This window comes from Canis lupus, chromosome 15 (assembly GCF_003254725.2).
Source record: "Canis lupus dingo isolate Sandy chromosome 15, ASM325472v2, whole genome shotgun sequence".
Lineage (NCBI taxonomy): Eukaryota > Metazoa > Chordata > Mammalia > Carnivora > Canidae > Canis > Canis lupus.
The window spans coordinates 36,061,033-36,084,943 of NC_064257.1; the positions used below are offsets into that span (position 1 = coordinate 36,061,033).

Here is a 23,911-nt window from a genome sequence, read left to right on the forward strand (position 1 = left end):
TTCCGCTGAAGTCTTGAAATCAGCTTCTTCCAAACTCCTGTTAATGTTGATATTCTGACCTCTCCCCATGATTCATACATGTTCTTAATGGCACCTAGAATGGTGAATCCTTTCCAAAAGGTTTTTGATTTGCTTTGCCCAGATTCATCAGAGGAATCACTATGGCAGCTATAGCCTTATGAGACTTATTTCTTAAAGAATAAGACTTGAGGGATCCCTGGGTGGCCTGGCGGTTTGGCGCCTGCCTTTGGCCCAGGGCGTGATCTTGGAGTCTCCGGATAGAGCCCACGTCAGGCTCCTGGCATGTTGCCTGCTTCTCCCTCTGCCTGTGTCTCTGCCTCTCTCTCTCTCTATGTCTATCATGAATAAATAAATAAAATCTTTAAAAAAAAAAAAAAAAAAAGAATAAGACTTGAAAGTCAAAACTACTCCTTGATCTATGGGCTCCAGAGCAGATATTGTGTTAGCAAGAATGAAAACAAGATTAGTGTTGATTGTCCCTCTCCATCTGAGCTCCTGGGTGATCAGGTGCATTGCCAATGAACAGTATTTTGAAAATCTTTTTTCTGAACAGTAAGCTTGAAATATTCAGTAAATCATACTATAAAGAGATGTGCTGTCATCCAGGTTTTGTTGTTCCATTGACAGCACAGGGAGAGTAGATTTAGCATATTTCTTAAGGGCCTTAGGGTTTTCAGTATGGTCAATGAGCACTGGCTTCAACTTCTAGTCATCACCTGCATTAGTCTCTAATAAGAGAGTAAGTCTGTTCTTTTTTTTTTTTTTTAAAGATTTTATATATTTATTCATGACAGACACACACACAGAGAGAGAGAGGCAGAGACACAGGCAGAGGGAGAAGCAGGCTCCATGCAGGAAGCCCAACGTGGGACTCGATCCTGGGTCTCCAGGATCATGCCCTGGGCTGAAGGTGGTGCTAAACTGCTGAGCCACCTGGGCTGCCCAGTCTGTTCTTTTTTTAAAAAAAGATTTATTTATTTCAGAGAGTGTAGGAGTGGGAAGGGAGAGGCAGAGAGGGAGCCAGAGGGAGAGAAAGGAGAGGGGGAGAGGGAGAAAGGGAGAAGCAGACTCTCTGCCAAGTGTGGAGCCCAACACAGGGCTCAATCCCACATCCCTGAGATCATCATAACCTGAGCCAAAAATCAAGAGTCAGGTGCTCAACCGACTGTAACTCAGTCAATCTTTTGAAGGTAGGCACTGACTTCTTTCTCTCGCTTTGAGATCCAGACGGCATCTTCTTCCAAGAGAAAGTTATTCTGCCAACATTAAAACTCTGTTTAAGGTAGCCATTTTCATTAATTATCTTTGCTAGATCATCTGGATAACTTACACTTTTGTTAGGCAGACATCTTTCCTTTAACCTCATGAACCAACCTCAGCTTCAAACTTTTCTTCTGCAGCTTCTTTACCTCTGTAAGCCTTCAAAGAACTGAAGAGAGATAGGGCTTTGCTCTGGATCAGATTTGGCTTAAGGGAATGTTGTGGCTGATCTGACCTTCTACCCAGACCAATAAAACTTTCTCTGTATCAGCAATAAGGTTGTTTCACTTTATCATTTATGTGTTCACTAGACTGTTCCTTTGCATTCACAGCTTGGCTGATTGGAGCAAGAGGCCTAGCTTTCAGCCTATGCTAGCTTTTGACATGCCTTCCCAATTAAGCTTAAATCATTTCTAGCTTTACTTTAAACTCAGACATGTGTGACTCTTATCACTTGAACAATTATAGGCCATCGTAGGGTTATTAATTGGCCTAATTTCAGTACTGGGAGAATAACCTGTTGGTGGAGCATTCAGAACACCTAATAACATTTATCAATTAAGCTCATTGTCTCGCATGGGTGTGATTTGTGGCATCCCCAAAACAATTACAGTGGTAATATCAAGGATCACTAATCACGAATCACCATGACAAATATAATAATACAATTCTAAATACTTTGAGAAATACCAAAATGTGATGCCAAGACATGGAGTGAACAAATGCAGTTGGAAAAATGGCACTGGCAGGGTTGCTACAAACCTTTAATTTATTAAAAACAAAACAAAACAAAACACAGTATCTGCAAAGCACGATAAAGTGCAGCACAGCAAAATGAGTTATGACTACACATCAGAGGTTACCAGAAGCTGTAGGGAGGGGGAAATGAGGGAGGATTTCTTAATGGGTGTAGAATTTCTGTTTGGAGATGAAAAATTTTGGTAAAAGATAGTGGTAACTGCTGTACAATACTCTAATGCCACTAAACTGTATACTTACAATGGGTAAAAATGGCAGATTAAAAAAAATATTAAATACAGAAGCATACAAAATGCTTTGGATCCACCTTATGAATTGTCCTGGATCCAAAAGACAGATCATGTTAACAAGTAGTCTTTGAAATATAATAAAGCATCAGATAGGAGTGGAGCCACTTCTATACACCTAGAGTGATGTAGTTAATGTGTGTTAACAACATCACTCGGAAGGAAAACAAAAAACACATCCTCTCTTACCTTTAAAACCACGTCAGTTTAAGATGAATTGTAAGGGTTCAAGGTTTAAAATTTTTGAGCTTCATTTCTCTTCATTACAAAATTTTCAGGATCTGAATTGTGGTGCTCAAGTATCAAAAAAAATATCGAATTCCTTAATAAAATGAAGAAACATCCCTAGGACTTCCTAGGAAGAATTTTATATAACTACTGGATATATTTCTTCATCTTTTATATGCAAGAATATCAAACATGGATAACTATATGAAATTTGCAAATCATTTATATAACTTATGAAATGAAAAATCTGACAGCTTTATAATCGAGTACTATTCTATAAAATTACAGCAGAGATTACTAAATGAATGGCTAGCACAAATATAAATTAAATATCATTACTGGCACAGCGAGACTTCATCATCGTAAAATGAAACCCATAGAAGAAAATGACCCCATCCTGCACGGCCTTCTTCCCCCAGAAAGAACTGTGACTCAACAAAACCACATTTTAACAACATGAAGATCTTGTTATTATAAATTTCAAAACAAAATGGAGGAATTTCCACATAATATTTATAGCCTTCAAAGTACAATATTAATACATGTCTGTCAGTTAGAAATAACAGCAGTTTGTTAGGCTACAGGGTTTAACAGAAAACCAATTTACAAATGTGAAAAGCAGTAGTGGTCCAATATTCACCATTACACATGAATCTGTTTCTTCCAGAAAATTTTTTTAAAAATTAAAATTTCTGTATCATGAAATATTAAAATAACACCCAAACATGCCACAATCACTATTCACAAATAAAGTTAAAATGAAATATACAAAAATTCACTTAATACTGTTAAATAACAATAAACTACAAGATTTCCTGAACAGAAATGGTAGGACCCCTGAATGTTTTACAGTGAATATCAGGAAAAAAATATTAAGTTATGATTATTTTCATGATATATAAGCCAAAAATTTACATGACCATTTCAAAATATACCAATTAAGAGTTGTAGTTTGTAAGATGCACTAAATAAACAAATAGTCCTTAAAAGTTAACACAAATGCTTAAAACACTTACCAACACCAAGGTGTGTTTATGATGTTCAAAGAGATGCATAATTGAAACTGTAATATTTACTATCTCTGATAAACACATTAATACCTACAATGCTTCAAAACAATCCTCTAAGTTCTCATTTCTCTCATTTGTTTTTAACATGGCTCATTTCAAAGACATATTACAGCTTTTAGCTGATTCCAAGTGAATGTTATTAAAACATACACATACACAGCTCCCCCCCAAATGAAATAAATGGCTCCCCAAAGAAGTATCATCCCTTCTAATAAAAGAATTGTGTTTAAGATGAAACAAGACCTCACATATTTCACTGGACTTGTATGGTTTACTTTTAACTAAATTAAAGCACAATGTAAAATAGGTAAGTGTATTAGTATACACATATCCAATAATATGCAGTAAATATTTCTAAAATGAGGAAAGGTAAAAATAAATAATTTTGGTTCTTTAATTCACTGGTATCTAAGGTAAGATCCCCATAATGTCAAGGTATTCACTTGCTTGAATCAACTTCTGCATCACATGCTTTCCTAAACATAAATGTGCTCATCAATTTCTTAGCTACTCTACTTGCTGATGTTCAATAAAAAATTATACAGCATGAACTTAGAGTGTTCAAGATGGCTCACTTATTTTACTGTTAAGCAAAGCTAAATTTACATTCCAGGAAACACTGCAGTTTAATTTTAAAAACAAACAAGAAATGCAGCAGTAAAACAATTCGTGAGGAGAAACAGATGCATTCACATCTAATAAAGCCACTGCAACTTCTTCAGGCATTTAACTGTTGTGTTAAATAAACAGACAGTAGTTATTTAGCAGCAATGATTCCGCAATAAATAATGCACTGTGTTTCTCAGTCCTGCACAAAAATTGCAGCTACAGTTACATCAATAGCTGTAACCTACTGGCTCTAATGGCAGAGAAGACCTTAAAACCAACTGTACAAAAAAATTGTCACACTGTGACAACAAATATAAAAACAATCTGTAGGTCTGAAATAAAAAGACTCCACTGTGAAGAGGACAGTGCAGACAAACGGAGATTCCAAGTCCACCAAAAGAAATAATTTGCCTTCAGATCTGAGTCCTTGATTGATAAGAAAGGCTGGGGGCTGGGCTTGAAACCATTTTATCAGACTTAAAAGAGCATGCTCTGTCTTCTGTTCTTCCCATGTCCTAAAATATAAAGTCATTTTATGAGGCAGTTCAAAGTTCAGTTTTATCCCACATACAGTATTTGGTGACTCTAGGAAGCTAATGGTCCCACCAGCAAAAACTAATGTTCCACGATAAGAGTGATCAGCACTGTCTGAAATGACCCTTTTGTTGATGGGGTCAGTCTATAGCTTCTATGCTTCGAAGTGATGAACCTGATGACTAGGGAAGCACAAGATGTGTCTTCTGCCTCAGGTACCAGGGATGGCGTGTGCAGTGATCAAGCCAGGCCACTTGTAAAAGGTCTTTGTGCCATCTGCAGCTTTCAGGATCCCTGACTTGACTGAGTCAGATTTCTCTCTGAAGAATTACTGAGCTGCCCACATCATACAGAAAAGTGAGTACGTGCAATGCTAAACATACAGTTGTGGAATGCACTGTACATTGGTTTATACATCAATAATTTTACTGATCAATTTATAAACCAAAAACTTGGTTCCACGCAAAATTTCATGATCGACACGTGAAATGGTTTATGACAAACACACCTGTCTCTGGATAAGAAGAATTTCGAAAACCCGGGTCCTTTTGCAACTGAATCTCTTTCAAACTGAATATTGATACACCTAAAATGCATAGACAAAAACTATCAGGTGAAGGTCTAACATTATTAAAACAAACATAACTATAGACAAAATGTTTAAAAATGTATATTGATTCAACATTTATAAGATTATAGCCCTACTGAACTATCTTCCCCTTTGTCCCAATGTTTTGAGAAGAAAATCAAACAAAATAATCGCCCCTCAGAACCTTTCCCCCACAACTCTGCTTTGAATCATGCTTCCAATGTCATGTTTCTCCTCAAATATGTACATATAGAGAATAGACCCTGTCTCTTTCCAGGACTTAATGGGGTTGGGAGATGTAATCAAGAGGTATTTGATTTTTATTCTCTGTCCTTTTATCTGCCTCCTTAAAATGGCATGAAGGTATCAGGGCCTCAAAATACCCTCAGATTTCCAGAAAAAAATCAACAGGTTTGTACACAACCACAATTGCCTACCTCACACTATAAAACTTGGTATTAATAATGAAATGTAAATATCATCTTGTAATTCAATTTTCTTATTTCTAATCTCTGCCAGAGAGGTAGTCTATTAAAAAATAACCAATAAATGAAAAGTCTTAAGGATTCTTGATTCCAATTAGTAAACGTCAATGAATCAGTTATTTATTTGTAAATGAGAATGGGAAATTAATGAAAGCTTTTGGAATCTCAGTTCCTAAATATTCTAATTCCCCATTCACCTTACTCTGTTTTAAAGTGAAATGTTGGGGTAATCTTTTAAAATGAAGCAATTAGACATGAGAAATCAGCTCTTTTAGTGACCGACAATACACTCACCACTGTCATGAGGATAGTAAAGTCAGAGTGACCACAGCAAAGAAAAATCATCTTTATATCTTGAAAAGGAAATCTACTTTCACAAGAAAACAATTTTAGGTTTTGGTTGTGCTTCATTACTTTTTGCCTAAAAATCCATTTTTAGAAACTCTGAATCTAAGCAATCCAGACTGGACCTAATGACAATGTTTATCATCAGATGGCATTTTCTAATTTAAGTCCAATAAGATTAATAACCCATGCCTAAGTACTATTGATTTCTTACAGAGCAGAGGCAATGTGCTCAGTGTTAAACAAGTTAAGGGGTGCCTAGGTGGCTCAGTCAGTTGGGCATCCAACTCTTGTTTCAGTTTGGATCAATTACTCCAGGTTACTAGGTTGTAGGGGGTAAGCCCCACTCTGAGCCCCACGTCAGGCTCTGTGCTCAGCAGCAAGTCTGCTTGAAGACTCTCCCTCTGCCCCTCCTGCTACTTGCGTGGGCATGTTCTCACACACACTCTCTCTCTAAAATAAATAAATACATCTTAAAGAAAAAGAAATGAAAACATATGCAAATAAGACACACTTCCCTTCAAGGACTTCTAATCTGGTTACATAAAGACTAAAATTTTATGCTTAAAAACTAACAACAATCTCTTCCTAAACCCTTAATTCACCCCAGTCTCTAACACTAGACAAATGAAAAGGGGGGAAGGGACTTTAGATTTTCTCTTACTTTCAGGTAAAGTATGTATTCTTGGTCCCAGACTTCGAAAATATACATGTTTCATGGCCTCTTCTGCTGAAACCCTTTTCTTAGATTCGTACTGCGAAAAAGCAAAGAACTGCTTCATTAACTTTTTCTCTAAACATTATGAGGGGAGGCAGATTAGCATTTAGAGCTACTTGTATCTTGAAAATCTGTAATATAGTGACTGCTTTTTAAGAACCAACTTGGAGAATACAGATGTATTTTAATGTGAGTTGCTATTGAGATTATGTAGTAATGACCATATATCTCAGTTCCAAATTTCCAAGATGAAGTTGGATCTTCACTAAAAATTCAGATTCCCTGTATTTCTGAATTTTTTAAAAAATTAAAATATCTGACTTTTGGTGTTACTTTTCCTCATGAGCACCAAAGGATCATTGGAAATACATCCAATACTTTTAGGAGAGATGTGTCTCTTTTGGTATTTTTAAAAAATTTTATTTAAGTTAATTAATTAACATAAAACGTATTACTGGTTTCAGAGGTAGAGGTCAGTGATTCTTCAGTCTTATATAATAATAAGTGTGCATTATATCACGTGCCCTCAATGTTCATCACCAGTTACCCCATCTCCCACCTGCCTCCCCTCCAGCAACCCTCAGTTTGTTTCTTAGGATTAAGAGTCTCTTATCGTTGTCTCCCTCTCTGTCTTATTTTTTTCTTCTCTTCTTGTATAATCCTCTGTTTTGTTTCTTAAATTCCACATATGAGTGAGGTCATATGATAATTGTCTTTCTCTGGCTTATTTCGCTTAGCATAATATCCTCTGGTTCGATTTACCCCAAAGATTCAGATGCAATGAAACGCCGGGACACCTGTACCCCGATGTTTATAGCAGCAATGTCCACAATAGCCAAACTGTGGAAGGAGCCTCGGTGTCCATCGAAAGATGAATGGATAAAGAAGATGTGGTTTATCTATACAATGGAATGTTACTCAGCCTTTAGAAATGACAAATACGGGATCCCTGGGTGGCGCAGCGGTTTGGCGCCTGCCTTTGGCCCAGGGCGCGATCCTGGAGACCCGGGATCGAATCTCACGTCGGGCTCCCGGTGCATGGAGCCTGCTTCTCCCTCTGCCTGTGTCTCTGCCTCTCTCTCTCTCTCTCTCTGTGTGACTATCATAAATAAATAAAAATTAAAAAAAAAATAAAAGAAACGACAAATACCCACCATTTGCTTCAACGTGGATGGAACTGGAAGGTATTATGCTGAGTGAAATAAGTCAATCAGAGAAGGACAAACATTGTATGTTCTCATTCATTTGGGAAATATAAATAATAGTGAAAGGGAATATAAGGGAAGGGAGAAGAAATGTGTGCGAAATATCAGAAAGGAAGACAGAACATAAAGACTCCTAACTCTGGGAAATGAACTAGGGGTGGTGGAAGGGGAGGAGGGCGGGGGATGGGGGTGAATGGGTGACGGGCACTGAGCGGGGCACTTGACGGGATGAGCAATGGGTGTTATTCTGTATGTTGGTAAATTGAACACCAATAAAAAATAAATTTATTATAAAAAAAATCCTCTGGTTCCATCCACATCATTGAAAATAGCAAGATTTCTTTTTTGATGGCTGAGTAGTATTCCATTGTATATCTAGATCACATCTTCTTTATCCATTCATCTGTTGATGGACACCTAGGCTTTTTTCATAGTTTGGGGATTGCGGACATTGCTGCTATAAACATTGGGGTGCATGTGCACTACATTTGTATCTTTAGGGTAGGATAGTTCTATTCTCAACTTTTGGAGGAACCTCCATACTGCTTTCCAGAGTGGCTGCCCCAGCTTGCATTCCCACCAACTGTGTATGAGTTCTCCTTTTTCTGTATCCTTGCCAACATCTGTTGTTTCCTGACTTGTTAATTTAGCCATTCTGACTGGTGTGAGGAGGTATCTCTTTGTGATTTACAGATGATGTGATACTCTATATGGAAAACCCAAAAGAGGGACACGTGGGTAGCTCAGTGGTTGAGCATCTGCCTTTGGCTCAGGCTGTGATCCTGGGGTCCTGGGATCAAGTCCTGTATTGAGCTCCCCACAGGGAGCCTGCTCCTCCCACTGCCTATGCCTCTGCCTCTCTGTGTCTCCCATGAGTAAATAAATAAAATCTTTAAAAAAACAAAACAAAAAACAAGACTCCACCCCAAAATTGCTAGAACTCATACAGGAATTCAGCAAAGTAGCAGGATATAAAATCAATGCACAAAAATCAGTTGCAATTCTATACACTAACAATGAGACAGAAGAAAGAAAAATTAAGGAGTCAATCCCATTTAAAATTGCACCCAAAACCATTAAGATACCTAGGAATAAACCTAACCAAAGAGGCAAAAGATCTGTACTCAGAAAACTAAAGAACATTCATGAAAGAGACTGAGGAAGACACAAAGAAATGGGAAAACATTCCATGCTTATGGATTGGAAGAACAAATATTGTTAAAATGTCTATGCTACTTAGAGCAATCTATACATTCAGTGCAATCCCTATCAAAATACCATCAACTTATTTCACGGAGTTGGGACAAATAATCCTAAAATTTGTATGGAACCAGAAAAGACCCTGAATAGCCAAAGGAATGCTGAAAAAGAAAACCCAAACTGGTGGCATCACAACTCCTGGCTTCAAGCTCTATTACAAAGCTGTAATCATCAAGACAGTAAGGTACTGGCACAAAAACAGACACATAGATCAATGGAAAAGAACAGAGAACCCAGAAGTGGACCCTCAACTCTATGGTCAACTAATCTTTGACAAAGCAGGAAAGAATATCCAATGGAAAAAAGACAGTCCCTTCAACAAATGGTATTGGGAAAATTGGACAGTCACATGCAGAAGAATGAAACTGGACCATTCCTTCACACCACACACAAAAATAGACTCAAAATGGATGAAAGACCTAGATGTGAGAGGGGAATCCATCAAAATCCTAGAGAACACAGGCAGCAACCTCTTCCACCTCATCTGCAGTAACTTCTGGCTAGACATATCTCCAAAGGCAAGGGAAACAAAAGCAAAAATGAACTACTGAGACTTCATCAAGATAAAAAGCTTTTGCACAGCAAAGGAAACAGTCAACAAAACCAAAAGGCAACCAACAGAATGGGAGAACATATTTGCAAATGACACATCAGATAAAGGGCTAGTATCCAAAATCTATTAAAGACTTATCAAACTCAACACTCAAAGGACAAATAATCCAGTCAAGAAATGGGCAGAAGACATGAACAGATATTTCTCCAAAGAAGACATACAAATGGCCAACAGACACATGAAAAAATGCTCAACATCACTCAACACCAGGGAAATACAATTCAAAACCACAATGAGATACCACGTCACACCAGTCAAAATGGCTAAAATTAAAAGTCAAGAAATGAGAGATGTTGGTGAGGATGAGGAATGTTGGTGGGAATGTAAGCTGGTGCAGCCACTCCAGGACAGATACTATTAAATTACCTATTAGGATCCCATTTTTTTCCTTGATGAGATAATCTATTTAAGGTGTCCATGCTTCCAAATTCAACATATCAATGATGAATCATGATTTTACCAAATTTAGACTAATTATGGCAATCTTGCTCCCCAATTCCCAACCTCTTTTACAATTAATGTTTTGATGACCAAGACTTAGGAAGAAACTTTGTAGGGGTTTCTGGAAAAGCTTTGCTTTCCAGATACAAGAGGACTATTATGGCTGACACCCTTATCCTCTCTTCTTCCTGCTTTGAATAGAAGATATTTGTAGGTGCAGCAGCCTATAAGGCTCTAGGTATAAGGAAAAGAAAAAGAACTTAAGAGAACAGGAATTGCAGAGAATATGGCCTGGACATAGTTGATCAATGCCAGAAGGGGACTACCTCATATTGTTCTAGGTCACAATGAGAGACCTATACACATTAAGAGAAACCATCATTTATTCTTATTTTACTTAAGCATATGCCTTAAGCATGCCAGATACTACCATAAATAATCTTATTTAATGTCATGACAAGGGGCACCAGCATGGCTCAGTCGGTCAAGCATCTGCCTTCGGCTCAGGTCATGATCCCAGGGTCCTGGGATTGAGCCCCATGTTGGGCTCCTGCTCAGAGGGGAATATGCTTCTTCCTCTGTCCCCTGCTCATGTGCTCTTTCGCTACCTCTACCTCTCAAATAAATAAAATCTTAAAAAAAATCGTCTTGACAAATATTTAAGCAAAGCATTATTTATCCCATTCTACAGATGCAGAGAAACTGAGGCTTAGTGATTACAAAGTAAGATGTAACTTACCTGAAGAAACTTTGTTATTAACTCTATTCCCTCAGAGTCTAACCTAAAAACAACAAAAAACAAGTGGCAATTTATTCTTTTATCTCAGTTGACAGCAACTTCTCAAATATAACTATTTTCCAAGTGTCTTAATCTGCTAACTTCAAGTGCTCTAAAATAGCCACTCTTGTTGCTTTCAAACAGACTCAAATCTGTTTTATCCTTAAAAGACTTACCCTGCCACTTGTTTAAGAAGAAACTATAAAAAAACGGGCTTTGACTCAAATTTTCAATAATGAAAAACAAATTAGAAAATTAAAGAAATTTTTAAAATCACCACTCTATCTCAAAGTAACCTCTATTACTTAAGTGTATCATTTTCAGTGTTCCACTACACACAAGCTATAGAAGCATCATTTTCTCATTGTATAGGTGAAAATAAAGAGGCAAGTGGCCCCACATGCATCACTGTGGTTCACAATAAACACAGATGACTCATTCAACACATTTTTACAGGGCAGTCTACTATAGAAGCTATAAAGTTCAATTTAAATATGCCACAATGACATCATAAAACATAATTAAAAACTAGGGCTACAAAATCAATGAGGTAGTCATTTATAGTGATGAAATTCACTTAATAAGCAATAGAAGGTTGAGGGACTATTTTAATGGGATAATCTCTTGATCAGAAATTATAGGTTCTATTTTGCATTCCTTTTCACTGTCAAAAGCATGATAATGAATAAAGAGACATTTTCTCAAGTGCTCTTAGTAGATACTGGGGATGCTGTGGCCTAGACATTTTCTAGGCTGTTCTGTTCCTTTGTAGTTTGCCATTCTGGCAAATATCCAGAGCTCCTTGGGCACAAACTAGAGGCTAAGGTCATGGAGAACCTGCTTTAAAGAAGAGCTTGACCTTCTGCACTGGACACCATAATAGCAAGCAACATAAAAATCACAAAAATAGGATTTATGCTACTTAGAAGGAAGAGACACACATAAAAAGCCCTGCACATAGTATTATTTTCCTAAGAAAGTCTACTTAGAATGTTATTAGTTGCTATAGTAACAATAAGAACATCAATTCACATAAATACTTTAAAAAATATTTTTGTATCAGAACTATTTTTCCTACTCTCTCTAGCTTGAGAATAAATGGAACTACAGCCAAGTGTGTTATGTTGTAAGCAATGTGAATGGCTTTTTATTAAAACAAACACTGACCTTATTTGGTATCTGGGTGTACTCTTTTATTTTTTTAAGGAAATGTGAAAAAATAGAAGGGGTCAGTTATTCTATGTTACTTACTGAAAACGTAATAATTCCATAAGTAGAAACGTTCTGACTGAAATTTTAATGCCAGTATTAAATAGATCTGGGGGTAGAGTTGAGAAACTTTAATGAAATGGCCAACATTTAGGACATAAGAGGTCAGAAAGAGTTTACATTCTTCAAATACAAATCACATCATTAACACTGGCCAAATACTGACAAGTCATCTTGTGTCAGAGTCAAGATTTTACTATAACACTTTCTTAGGTTTTTATAAGTAAATACAGAATAATACTGTAGGAAGCAAAACAAAAACTTCATTGTGGTCTTCATGGTACTGAGGATGGCATTAACCAATGTCTTCTTTCAGATAAAGGGAACAATCTACATAAACTCTAGAATTCTAATATGGATGTTCTATATTCATATAAGGAGCTCAATTCTTTGATTTACATATCTTGGTCTCTGAATTATAAAATTAATCTGACAAAAGGAAGAAATTCATTTAAATCAGATCCTAAAATATTTAAGAACTTTGTACGTGTATTTTATATTTTTCCCTGAATCCTTACTATGGCTAATGCTTTAAGAGACTGGAAAGAATCATGTGGGTTTTTCTCCCTTTGATTTAAAGAAAAAGAAAAAAGTACCTGGGTGCATGGTTAATGAGAGGCTGTGGTTTGTATTTTGGAAAGTTGTAGTTCTTGAACTCATCATTTGAAGAAACACCTGGCCAAGTTTCCTGAGATGGTGTCCCTGAATCGAAAAAAAAAAATTTTGTATTTGTAAATACATACAAATTTACATACATACAAATATATATAAATAAGGAGAACTAAGAAAATGTCTTAAAGAATAATTCACATTTAGTAGATGATTTGACTATTTCAACTGAAAGCAAAATGAAAGAATTAGTAAACACATATCTACTTTTTTTGGGATTACACGATAAGCCTTAAAAATGATGCCTAACTAACACCTAACCTAGAATTATTTCCTAATAATATGCTACAGACCAATTTTCAATAATATTTCTCTTCTCTGTCCTTCCATACAATTTTTAATACAAAGGCAGAACTCAGTAAATGAAAAGAAGTCACATAGAATGCTCAATCTTTAGGATTACAATTTTCCTTAATCAGTTTTTCTTTTAAAGATTTTATTTTTAAGTAATTTCTATATACAACATGAGGCTCAAATTCACAACTCAGAGATCAAGAGTCACAAGCCCCATGACTGAGTCAGTCAGGTGCCAACTAATTATAATTCTTAAAACAGCTATTTATGTTAGTTTCAGTACCAAATTTTTGGATATATTTTTAAAAAATATATAGTCTTATCTAGCTAGTCACAATTGCAGAAAACAAATTACTGGGAAAATATTTCTGTTACCTAGCAGTCGGAAAATTAAGTGCAGTTCATCTTCCACAGTTGATCCTGGAAACAGAGGTCTTCCAGAAGCCATTTCAAAGAAAATGCAACCAACACCCCTTTAAGATACATCATAAAAAAAAGATGAGTAAGCCATTTACCTGTTATGAAGGACAATTCTCTTTTCCTTAAGATTGCCTCTCAAGATGGAGAATTTTGTATTTACCTGCTAGAAAAACCTCCCGCAGATTTTTTTTCAGCTCCAGCTAATTTGTTAACATGTATCCTATTTGTCTCAACTTCCATATTGCTATATCCATTCCTCCATCTCAGTTCCTCCACCCTGCCTTAAAAATTCTAGCTCTCCTTTGTATGATCTTTGAAAAAAAACACCGCCAATAACTAATGGTGATTTAATGCCTATTATGTCTTAGACAGTGGGTAACAGGGATAGGGAGAAGCAAATGATTCAAGATGTTTTTATGCAGGAAGCAGAGACAGAACATACAGGTGCAGGGTGGTGAGTGTTTTGAGTGTGTACGTGTGTGGGAAGGAAAAAAAATGGAGAGAGATTCAGTGAATGAATACTATCTTCTAGGGGATCCCTGGGTGGCGCAGCAGGTTAGCGCCTGCCTTTGGCCCAGGGTGTGATCCTGGAGACCCGGGATCGAATCCCACATCGGGCTCTCGGTGCATGGAGCCTGCTTCTCCCTCTGCCTGTGTCTCTGCCTCTCTCTCTCTCTCTCTGTGACTATCATAAATAAATAAAAATTAAAAAAAAAAAAAGATTCTAAATATACAAAAAAAAAAATACTATCTTCTAGAATCTGTGTCAATAAACTTAAAAGACAGTCCTTTCCATTAAAGAACTCACACTCTAACTACTGTATGTAAAATTTTACATATTAAAATGCTATATAAAAAATTATGATGGAGCCACTATAGAAAACAATATGGTTGTCCTTCAAAATAATTTAAAATAGAATTACCATATGATCCAGAAATTCCACTCCTAAGTATATACCCAAAAGAACTGAAAGCAGAGTTTCAAAGACATATTTGTCACACATGTCCATAGTGGCATTACTCGTTACAGCCAAAAGGTAGAAACAACCCATACGTCCACCAATGGATGGATAAACAAAATGTAGCATACATATACAATGATTATTCAGTCTTAAAAATTAAATAAATTCTGACATAAAAAAGTCAAATATCTCTACAACATGGATGAAACTTAAAGACATTTATGCTATGTGAAAAAAACCAGTTACGAAAGGACAAATATGATTCTACTCATATGAAATGCTTAGAAATATCAAACTGATAGGGAAAGAAAGTAGAACAGTGGTTGCCAGGGGCTGGAAGGAGGAGTAAATGGGGAATTGTCTAATGGGTATGGAGTCTCAGTTTTGCAAGATGAAAAGTTCTGGAGCGCTAAGGTTGCACAACAATGTGGATGCACTTAATGCCAAAGAACTGTACATTTAAAATGGGTAAAATGGTAAATTTTACATTATATGTATTTGCAATTTAAAAAATAAGTTTAAAAAATGTTACACAAAATTATATATAGTTGTTCAACACAAGACAACAGAAAGAAGTATATGACTTAACATTACATTATATATTCAATAAATGTGACCACATTTCAGAGAAAGGGATTGCCGCTGGATGCTGGGTAGTATTCAGGAAGGATTTACGAAAAGCTGTGTTCTGAAGGTTCATAGGCCCAGAGAAGCACAGCATGCATTCCAGATGGGTAGACTGGTATGAGCACAAGTGCAAAGACGGGAAAGCCCAGGTTATTTTTGAGATATGGTGAGTGGCCCACTGGGCTAGAAGAGAATATTTATATAGAGGAATAGTGTAAAGTTGTTGTGCCCAAGATCACGAATCTGAGAAACCACCTCGGAGCCGACACCGACGCAAACACACGAGGGTTTATTTACAAGCTCGAGCTTGGGTCCAAGTATACCCGACACAGCGGAGCAGGGACTTGGACCCCGAGACTAAGAGGCTTAGCAACTTTATAGGGGCCAGTGGCCAATGAGATACGCAGAAAGTTGCACAGTCATTCTGGTCCAGGTGGCCGACTGAATTACATTTTACCCTACAGTATCCATTTGAACTGGCCTATCACTGAGCCGGATTACCGGTTAGGGTGTGCCCTGGGCTTGACTAGGGTAGGGCAGTGCCCTAAGTAATAAGCATGTCAGCACAAGGCGGGTGCAGCACAAAATAGTCAGTCCTGCTCTGCTTGTCCAGGGGTAGGGGATTTTGTTAAATTTCCTGGGTCCCACAAAGTAAGTTGGGAAAGATAGTTTAGAGATGTTTTATGGAGATCATTAAGTATCAGATTGATGGATGGAACCTTACTCCATAGATAATGGAGAAAGCAGCAAAGGTATTTGAGTAAAGGAATGTCATCAGAGGGGATATGAGGAAGGTGGCTATGATATTTTATTATTCTTAGGTCAACTTAAGAACAAATGGATTTTAATGAATATTAAATGTCAAGAATAATTTTATTTGAAACTACTATGTACTAAATATTCTTCTAAGTACTTTATATGTATTATTAGCTCATTTGGTCTCAACATTATCCACAGAACAGTCTTTTAAAGTAGTTAATATTACTATTCCCATTTCCTTAAATGAGGAAACTGAGGCAAGGCCAGTAATTTGAATAAGGTTACTAACTATATGGCTGTAAGTGGTAGAACTGGTAAACCAATGTTATCTTACTCATGTGACAAAACTCTTAATTACTGCTTATGTTTTCACTCTTTAAAGTAATATTGCCTTAAAACTCAAGTATCTATCAGTATGCCTTGTGTTAATGGCTACATTCTTTCACAATTATAAATGACAATAACATATGCATGTATTTACCACATGTCAATCTGTGTTGAGTACTCTGAGGAACCAAGAAGCACATCAGGTGGCCGGTACCACAGTGTGACAACTTCATTGGAGTAGGTCTTTGTAGGAACCGACTTGGCTCTGGCTAGCCCTTCACAGGGAAAAGAAAACAATTAAGAAATGGCTATAAACCATATCCTCACTATGACTCCAGTCACAAGATGTCTGAGACAGCTACTCTTTAGTTTCCTGAAGTTTAACAAAATAAGTTTTATGAATTTTTTTGAGAGCTCATGGTCTTGGGTAAGCAAATCCTTATGTGATTAAAATAATAACAATTCCACAATCTGAAACCATGTTTATTTTTATGCATGTGAATGCACTTGATACAGTGCCTCCCATTAATCTAAACTTAAGATACTTTCCTTCTATGAATCACGGTGCCAAAATTATTTCCAAGTGGAACTTAAATTAATGCCAAATAGGCTGATGATACAGAGATAAACAGTTTTACTGCTTATAGCTAGAGGCCTGTTACCTTTTCTTAACCTAATTCCAACTTTCATTTGCTATACCAATTTTAGTTTTTTTAGAATAAATTACACTGCTATTGTGTACTTTAAGTTTTAAGTTATATTTAAGCATAATTTTAAATAAAATGGACCACGCTGCCTTTGGCTATTAATGTAAATGATGAAAACCATGTGCCATTCCTTTGCCAATTTCAAGTGGAATTCACTGATTATTTAGAAATAAAGGCAAGAGTTCACAACCTCATCCCTTGAGCTACTTGCATGAGAGTTTTTATTATCTCTAAGCCTCCAAATTCTGATCACTCGAAGAAGCAACTGTAAAAGATACCTGAAAAAAATATAAATTTATTCTAACATATAGTTTATTTCAATAACGAGGAATAATTCATTTTTAGGCTGTTATTTGGTATGTATAATTTTATATATTAAAATACTAAATAAGAAAAGTTATAAAAGGATAATTCAATACTTATTAAACTAGATAAAAATCACTCAAATAAAACCAGAAATTTAAACAGTTAGGCAGCACTCATACTATTTTTGTTTACTATAACATAACTGCTAAAGGGTATAACTAGAACAATTAAAATACAAGTATTACTGTACCAACCCAACTTGGTAAAATAAGTTCAACAAATTATTTTCCTACCAACTTTGATAATTAGCAAGATGTGGGAAGCTTTCTAATGTTTCCTCCTGATGTTAATAATGGCTTATTTGGGGACAAAAGACAGGGCCACAAGTTGGTTTATTCTAGAACCTGTATGTATGTACAGCATCAAATTAACAGCAAGTTATAGTCTCCTCCATACCTTACTCTCCTGCTCCTAAGAGAATTCTGAACTAGGGTGCTTGTTCAAATAGACTCCTGGTTCACAATTAGAATTTCAGTATTGGTATGAAACAAAATAATCTTTCAAACCAAATTAATTGTGATATGGTATAATTATAGAAGTCATTTTCTATTATTAACAAAAATGTTTGTCTGTATTAGTACTTCCCCATATCTGAATCATCAATCACAGAAAAATGATATAATTTTCATAGAGATCAAGAACAGTTTATAATAAAATACTCAAAGTTATATGACCCTCCCTTACTTGTGGTTCTTAAGTATATTTACTACACAACCAATAAAAAATAATTAACTAAAAGCAGAGATAAATTGATTGTACTATCTCATGGAATAATCAGAATTTCTTGTTGGCCTGTGAAAAGAAAATTTGCTTTGTTTACTTTCTTAGAAGCAAAATTTAGAGCACTCATAACATTATTCCCCCCCCAAAAGTACATTTTTGATGGTCCTTGCCATTCATTCCTTTTTGCATTTCTAATAGCCAAGGAGGGTTTCTCTATCACTGCTATTCATTTTAGGATTAAGGAATAGAGTAGTAAATGCAGCTCAGCTAAAAAACAAAAAACAAAACAAAACAAAAAACGCCAAAAAACAGAAAGAGAGTGAAAATAACAATTATAAGGAAAGTAACAACATAAACTGTGCCCAAGACACTATATAGTATGTCTAAGCATATGCAAATAATTCCAAAGTTTAAAAACACATGACCTCTACTCATTTCCTTTTTAAGGAAGGAAAAACAAATACTAACCTACTTTCAAACAAATAGTAAAGTTCAATGAGTAAAAGTATAGGAATTTCCTGAATAAAATCACCACTTAGTGAATTTTTAATGTTATTAACTTGAACCATTTATATTTTCAAATTTAATGCAATACTCCAAAAATAAAACTACTATAATCATTTATGAAAAATGATAAACACTAACTGTGAAAACTGCACTGGCTTTTTAAAACCAAGTTCTGTTACAGTACTAAAACTCTCAAAATGTGGAATATTTTAAAAAACAAAAAATACAAAACTACTATATAATTTCTTTAATATAAAAAAGTTAGGGATCCCTGGGTGGCACAGCGGTTTGGCGCCTGCCTTTGGCCCAGGGCGCGATCCTGGAGACCCAGGATCGAATCCCACATCAGGCTCCCGGTGCATGGAGCCTGCTTCTCCCTCTGCCTATGTCTCTGCCTCTCTCTCTCTCTCTGTGTGACTATCATAAATAAATAAAAATTAAAAAAAAAAAAAGTTTACTTCCTAGAAGCAAAAAGAACTTGTGATCTTATTAAAATTGGGTTAGCTAAAGAGAGACAGATAAATAGCATTAGTTAATAAGCATATAAATACAAGTCATGGTGGCAGTCATGTTAAAGAACCTTTCGGTAGTGGCAGCACCCAAAGAGCTTTTATTTATATAGATGATTGATATCTGCCATATTAGAAAAACGGAGAAAAAATTAAAACTTATTTAAAACACCACTTATACATTAATTTTTATGAAAGATTTTTTCTAAAGGAAAATAAAAATTAGTACAAATAACCTTGGTTTTTATATTTGTAGTCTATTTTAAAAGAAGACTTGGATTCTCACAATTGCTCTTGCATTCAATCTGTATGACATGTTGCTTTGATTGAAGTTTATGAAGAGATTCAAGATCTCACACAGATATGAAGTTGGAAAAAAGAAAAGTATTTAAATAGCCTTTTCTGAAAACTGTCCATATTCTTTGACACTACATAAGATTTAATTTCTTAAAGATTATGTGGTAACAAATTATCTTAGTAAACTTCTCATGCTCCTGTTACATTAAAATTCATTGGTCTATCTTGCACTTTTTAAGTGTATCTTTTAGCCAGGCACGATTCTGTTAATATCATGTAAATACTAGTTATTTTGGAAAATATTGATTCTCTAAGTTATACATATATTCCAAATGTTTACAGACTTCTGAGCACATTTTTAAAAATCATATTTGTTAATATCACCAATGATCTCATCAGTAAAATCTTTTAAATATTTAAGTATGGGGAAAATATTAAGCTCAAAGTAGCAGATTCAAATTTCCAAAATCTAATTTTTTTCTTGAAAATTCATACTTTCCTATTGGCAAGAAATACTTTCAGTTGTTTTCCTTGAAGTGATAGGCTCACTTCATTTACAAGAAAACCTGTGCCAAATATATCTGAGTACCTATAGTTTGTTCATCATTTTTTTCAAGTAAAAATGATGTTCCTTGAAAAAAAGTTTAGTAGTCACACAAGCACTATTCCTTGAGATAACCATAGTATTTCCATGTACAGCAAATATGTTTTATGTATACTCATTTTATCACATAAAATACTAAAAAGACATATAAAGATGGAGATTTAATAAAATTAATAAATTTTACTGCTTCATCAAATACCTTTTTATATGTAACTGACACTTTTTTCCTTCCAAGTATATAGTGGTACAGAACACAATGACCACTAAGTACAATCTGCCTTGATATATGCTAAGGCACCAGTAGCTTTACCCCTGAGTGCTTCTGGACCATCACTGCAAATATTAACACAGTCAAAAAGGAAAGCAACATTTAGTATAATTTTAATATTATACACCTTTGGAGATGCCCTGAAAGAGTCTCAGGATGCTTAGGGGTCTAAAGACCATATCTGAGAACTGGTACCTTTTAGCATTCATGAACATAACTTACCCACCAAAGTTTGGGCTACAGAGAAAATTCCAAACTCATGTAAAAGCAATCACACAGTGTCAACAGTTGCTCTTATAAATATAACCACTTGGAACTATTTATAAATATCTCATACATTCCATACCAAAATCTGCTAGCTTTAATTCTCCTTTTTCATTAATGAGTAGGTTCTGTGGTTTCAAGTCTCGGTGCAATACCTTTCTTCTGTGGCAATATGCCAAACCACGTAGAATTTGGTATAAAAACAGCTACAGAAACAAATGAATAGAAATTAGTCTTAAAAATAATAAGATATACTTTGGTAAGCATGTTATGGTAAACAAAAAGTAACTGGCCAAAATAGTCAAAGAAAAAAAACCCACATCCTTAAGTACAAAGCTTTCCTTATACAGTTGTTCTCTAAATTTTACAATTTATTATTCTATTTGAAGCATCCACCTACTTTTCTAGTCTGACAATTTCTATGAAAATAAAAACTGAAAATACAGTGGAATGAAATTTTGTCTGCATAGTAATAATCCCTATTTATAGAAATTTATTTAAAATAAATATATCCTTATAAGCTTACAGGCCTCCTAAGACTTACAAGTTGATTATGCTTTTCTGGCAAAACAACTAAACAACATCTACCCCCCAGCCACCCAAAAAACCTGATCTGGGACAGTGTCTTTAAAATAAGGCATTGGAATTAGTGGTTTTATAAAAATTCTAAGGTGTCAAAGAGATTGGTACTGCATAGCTCTGGCGAATTATGTGCTATAAAAATAACCTAAACCAGCTTCTATCACCCACCCTCTGGGTACTTTACTTTCTGCACCTCCTACTCAGCCTTCGAAATCTGCTATGATTCAGAAAAGAGAATTAGCACTGTAGAGCTCTGAATGACTCTCTGAAAAAAGCAATTCCTATAAGTTAATGGTAGACCTTTTTTGTGCATTTTGGTAGAAAAAGGGATGTGCAACACAGAAGGTTTTTGTTTCTCTGGAGTTGACAAAAAGAGCCTCAAGTACAGAGGATTCAAGAATGTACCTTCAGTTTACTTGTACATGAAAAACAGACCATTAGGACATTAAGAATAAGCCAGGGCAGGAGCTGAACAATAGGCCTAAAATTCTAAGCAGAAGTTTCTACACTCTACATATTTATATGTTTTGAAAACTCTAAAATTACTATTTCTATCTATTCCTGTTGCATTCTATGTTTGAAAAATATAAGGGCTATTTAAGAACACATACTAAAACATACCTTTACATTGTGCATGCTCATGATGTTTCCACAGTCATCCATGTACTGTTTTAGGTCTTTATCCTGAAAAAATACAGTACTTTAACTAGGTGATACATACTTCTCAGAAGACATGGCTGATTTCTTAATAGTATCTAATTTTTAAAAGTGGTTTTTGCTGTTTGTTTTCTTAAGATACTGAATGCACAACACATAATTTAATTAAATACCAATAACTAAACAGCAATGCCCTGGAGCCTTAATTTCCTACGTTTTATTATAGCAAAAGTAAATAACTCAATTTTTGTTAAATGCTTACCAGATACTCAAACACCAGAGTCAAAGACTTATCTGTATGAACAATGTCATGTAAGGTTACTATATTTGCATGTTTTAAATCCTTTAATAGTGAAACTGCAAAAAAGAAAAGAAAGTCAATTATTCAGTCTGTGGTAGCCAGACTATAAAAAACCTGAAGTTTAATCATGACCTGAGTTTAAGATTCTCTTAAGTGTAGGGCAGCCCCAGTGGCGCAGCGGTTTGGCACCGCCTGTAGCCCAGGGTGTGATCCTGGAGACCTGGGATCGAGTCCCACATCAGGCTCCTTGCATGGTGCCTGCTTCTCCCTCTGCCTGTGTCTCTGCCTCTCTCTCTCTAGCTGTGTCTCTATGAATAAATAAAATCTTAAAAAAAAAAAAAAAAGATTCTCTTAAGTGTAAAACAAAAATGCACCAACAGGATCTGCAGCATAGATTTTAATCTAATAATTTTTCTTTTATAGATTTGGGTTTGTTTTTCATACTTAAAATTGTCCCCAATGTTTACAGTAACTTTCTCCACAACATCTTCTGTTTTTATCTCAAGTATTAACTTATCTTTTTCCTCCAAATTGCTTATGACTTGCTTCAAGTCATTTTCTGGATAATCTAACTTTAAAAAAAAAATGGTATCATGTTATTCTGTACGTATCAATTTATAGTTTACTTTTCCCCATAGATAGTATATAACATTTCCCAAAGTCAAATATTTATCAATGACAGTAATTTTTAATGACTTCATAGTATTTCACTGTAACCTATACAATAATATAATTAATTCTGTTAAATATTTTGACTTTAAATATTAGCTTTAAGGTCTAAATATATCTCCCAGTCATCTTTATCTGAGCTCTTTTACTTATTAAAATATAAACTCTTATTATGCAGCTTTGGTTTTAAAACATTCTATATAAACTCTGTATACATTTTGCTCACGAAGATCAAATTTTACCTTCTCTTATAGCTGTGCAGGGTGCACCTTCCTCATGTTCCAACCGGATCTCTTTCAATGCCACCAAATTCTCTGTCAATTTACTTCTTCCTTTATATACTGTTGCATATGTACCCTATAAAATATATTTTTGAAAGACACATCAAAATATCCTAAGAGTCTATCTACAGCATCTATATAATAAAGAGACCTAAATTCCTAATTTGTAAGCATATGTTAAAAGTCCATTTTGCAAGCAAAACTCTACAATGATTAGTCTTGGTTTTCTTATAGCTAAGAGGACTTTCAGTACCATATGCAGAGCCTCCATATTCTTATAACCCTACAGAGTGCCTCAAAGTATGAAAACTCAGGGAGAATATTTAATCTACTTTTTGTACTCTGAATCAGATTAACTGGATCAGTAGCTTCAGAATCAAAGGTGCTTTGCCTGCAGTGATATGGGAACTCTGAGGCCACTAACTGACCATATTAACTGAAAACTGAAAATATAACTGACATTGTTAAATATGAAAAATTTTTATCAGTTCTCAGACTTTTCAGAATTTATGTACATTTACTCTTCTTTAAACAACAAATATATTCTACAGGAGATTTCTTCTATCACTGCTAAGATAGCCCTCAAATTCTCTTAAGGCTTTCCTAATAGCTAATTCCATTGTTTTCTGGCTGGCCCTTTTTCACCC

The 23,911-nt window shown here is 35.3% G+C and overlaps 1 protein-coding gene across 3 annotated transcripts in view; it reads right to left on the reverse strand.

The window, feature by feature from the left end:
* CDK17 (cyclin dependent kinase 17) overlaps positions 1-23,911 on the reverse strand; it is a 126,833-nt gene that overhangs the window by 13,590 nt on the left and 89,332 nt on the right. Inside the window, exons 7-17 of one of the 3 annotated variants that reach the window (XM_025439489.3) lie at positions 23,226-23,340; positions 22,276-22,370; positions 21,978-22,040; positions 20,857-20,980; positions 16,684-16,804; positions 13,810-13,907; positions 13,068-13,173; positions 11,164-11,206; positions 6,852-6,942; positions 5,277-5,354; positions 3,002-4,749 (exon numbers count right to left, since the gene is read on the reverse strand). In XM_025439489.3, coding sequence (XP_025295274.1) covers positions 4,712-4,749; positions 5,277-5,354; positions 6,852-6,942; positions 11,164-11,206; positions 13,068-13,173; positions 13,810-13,907; positions 16,684-16,804; positions 20,857-20,980; positions 21,978-22,040; positions 22,276-22,370; positions 23,226-23,340 — 972 coding nt within the window. In that variant the 3' untranslated portion in view covers positions 3,002-4,711. Of the gene's footprint in view, positions 1-3,001; positions 5,105-5,276; positions 5,355-6,851; positions 6,943-11,163; positions 11,207-13,067; positions 13,174-13,809; positions 13,908-16,683; positions 16,805-20,856; positions 20,981-21,977; positions 22,041-22,275; positions 22,371-23,225; positions 23,341-23,911 lie in introns of those variants that run through there. The other 2 variants (XM_025439490.3, XM_049093944.1) reach the window with 2 other exon arrangements.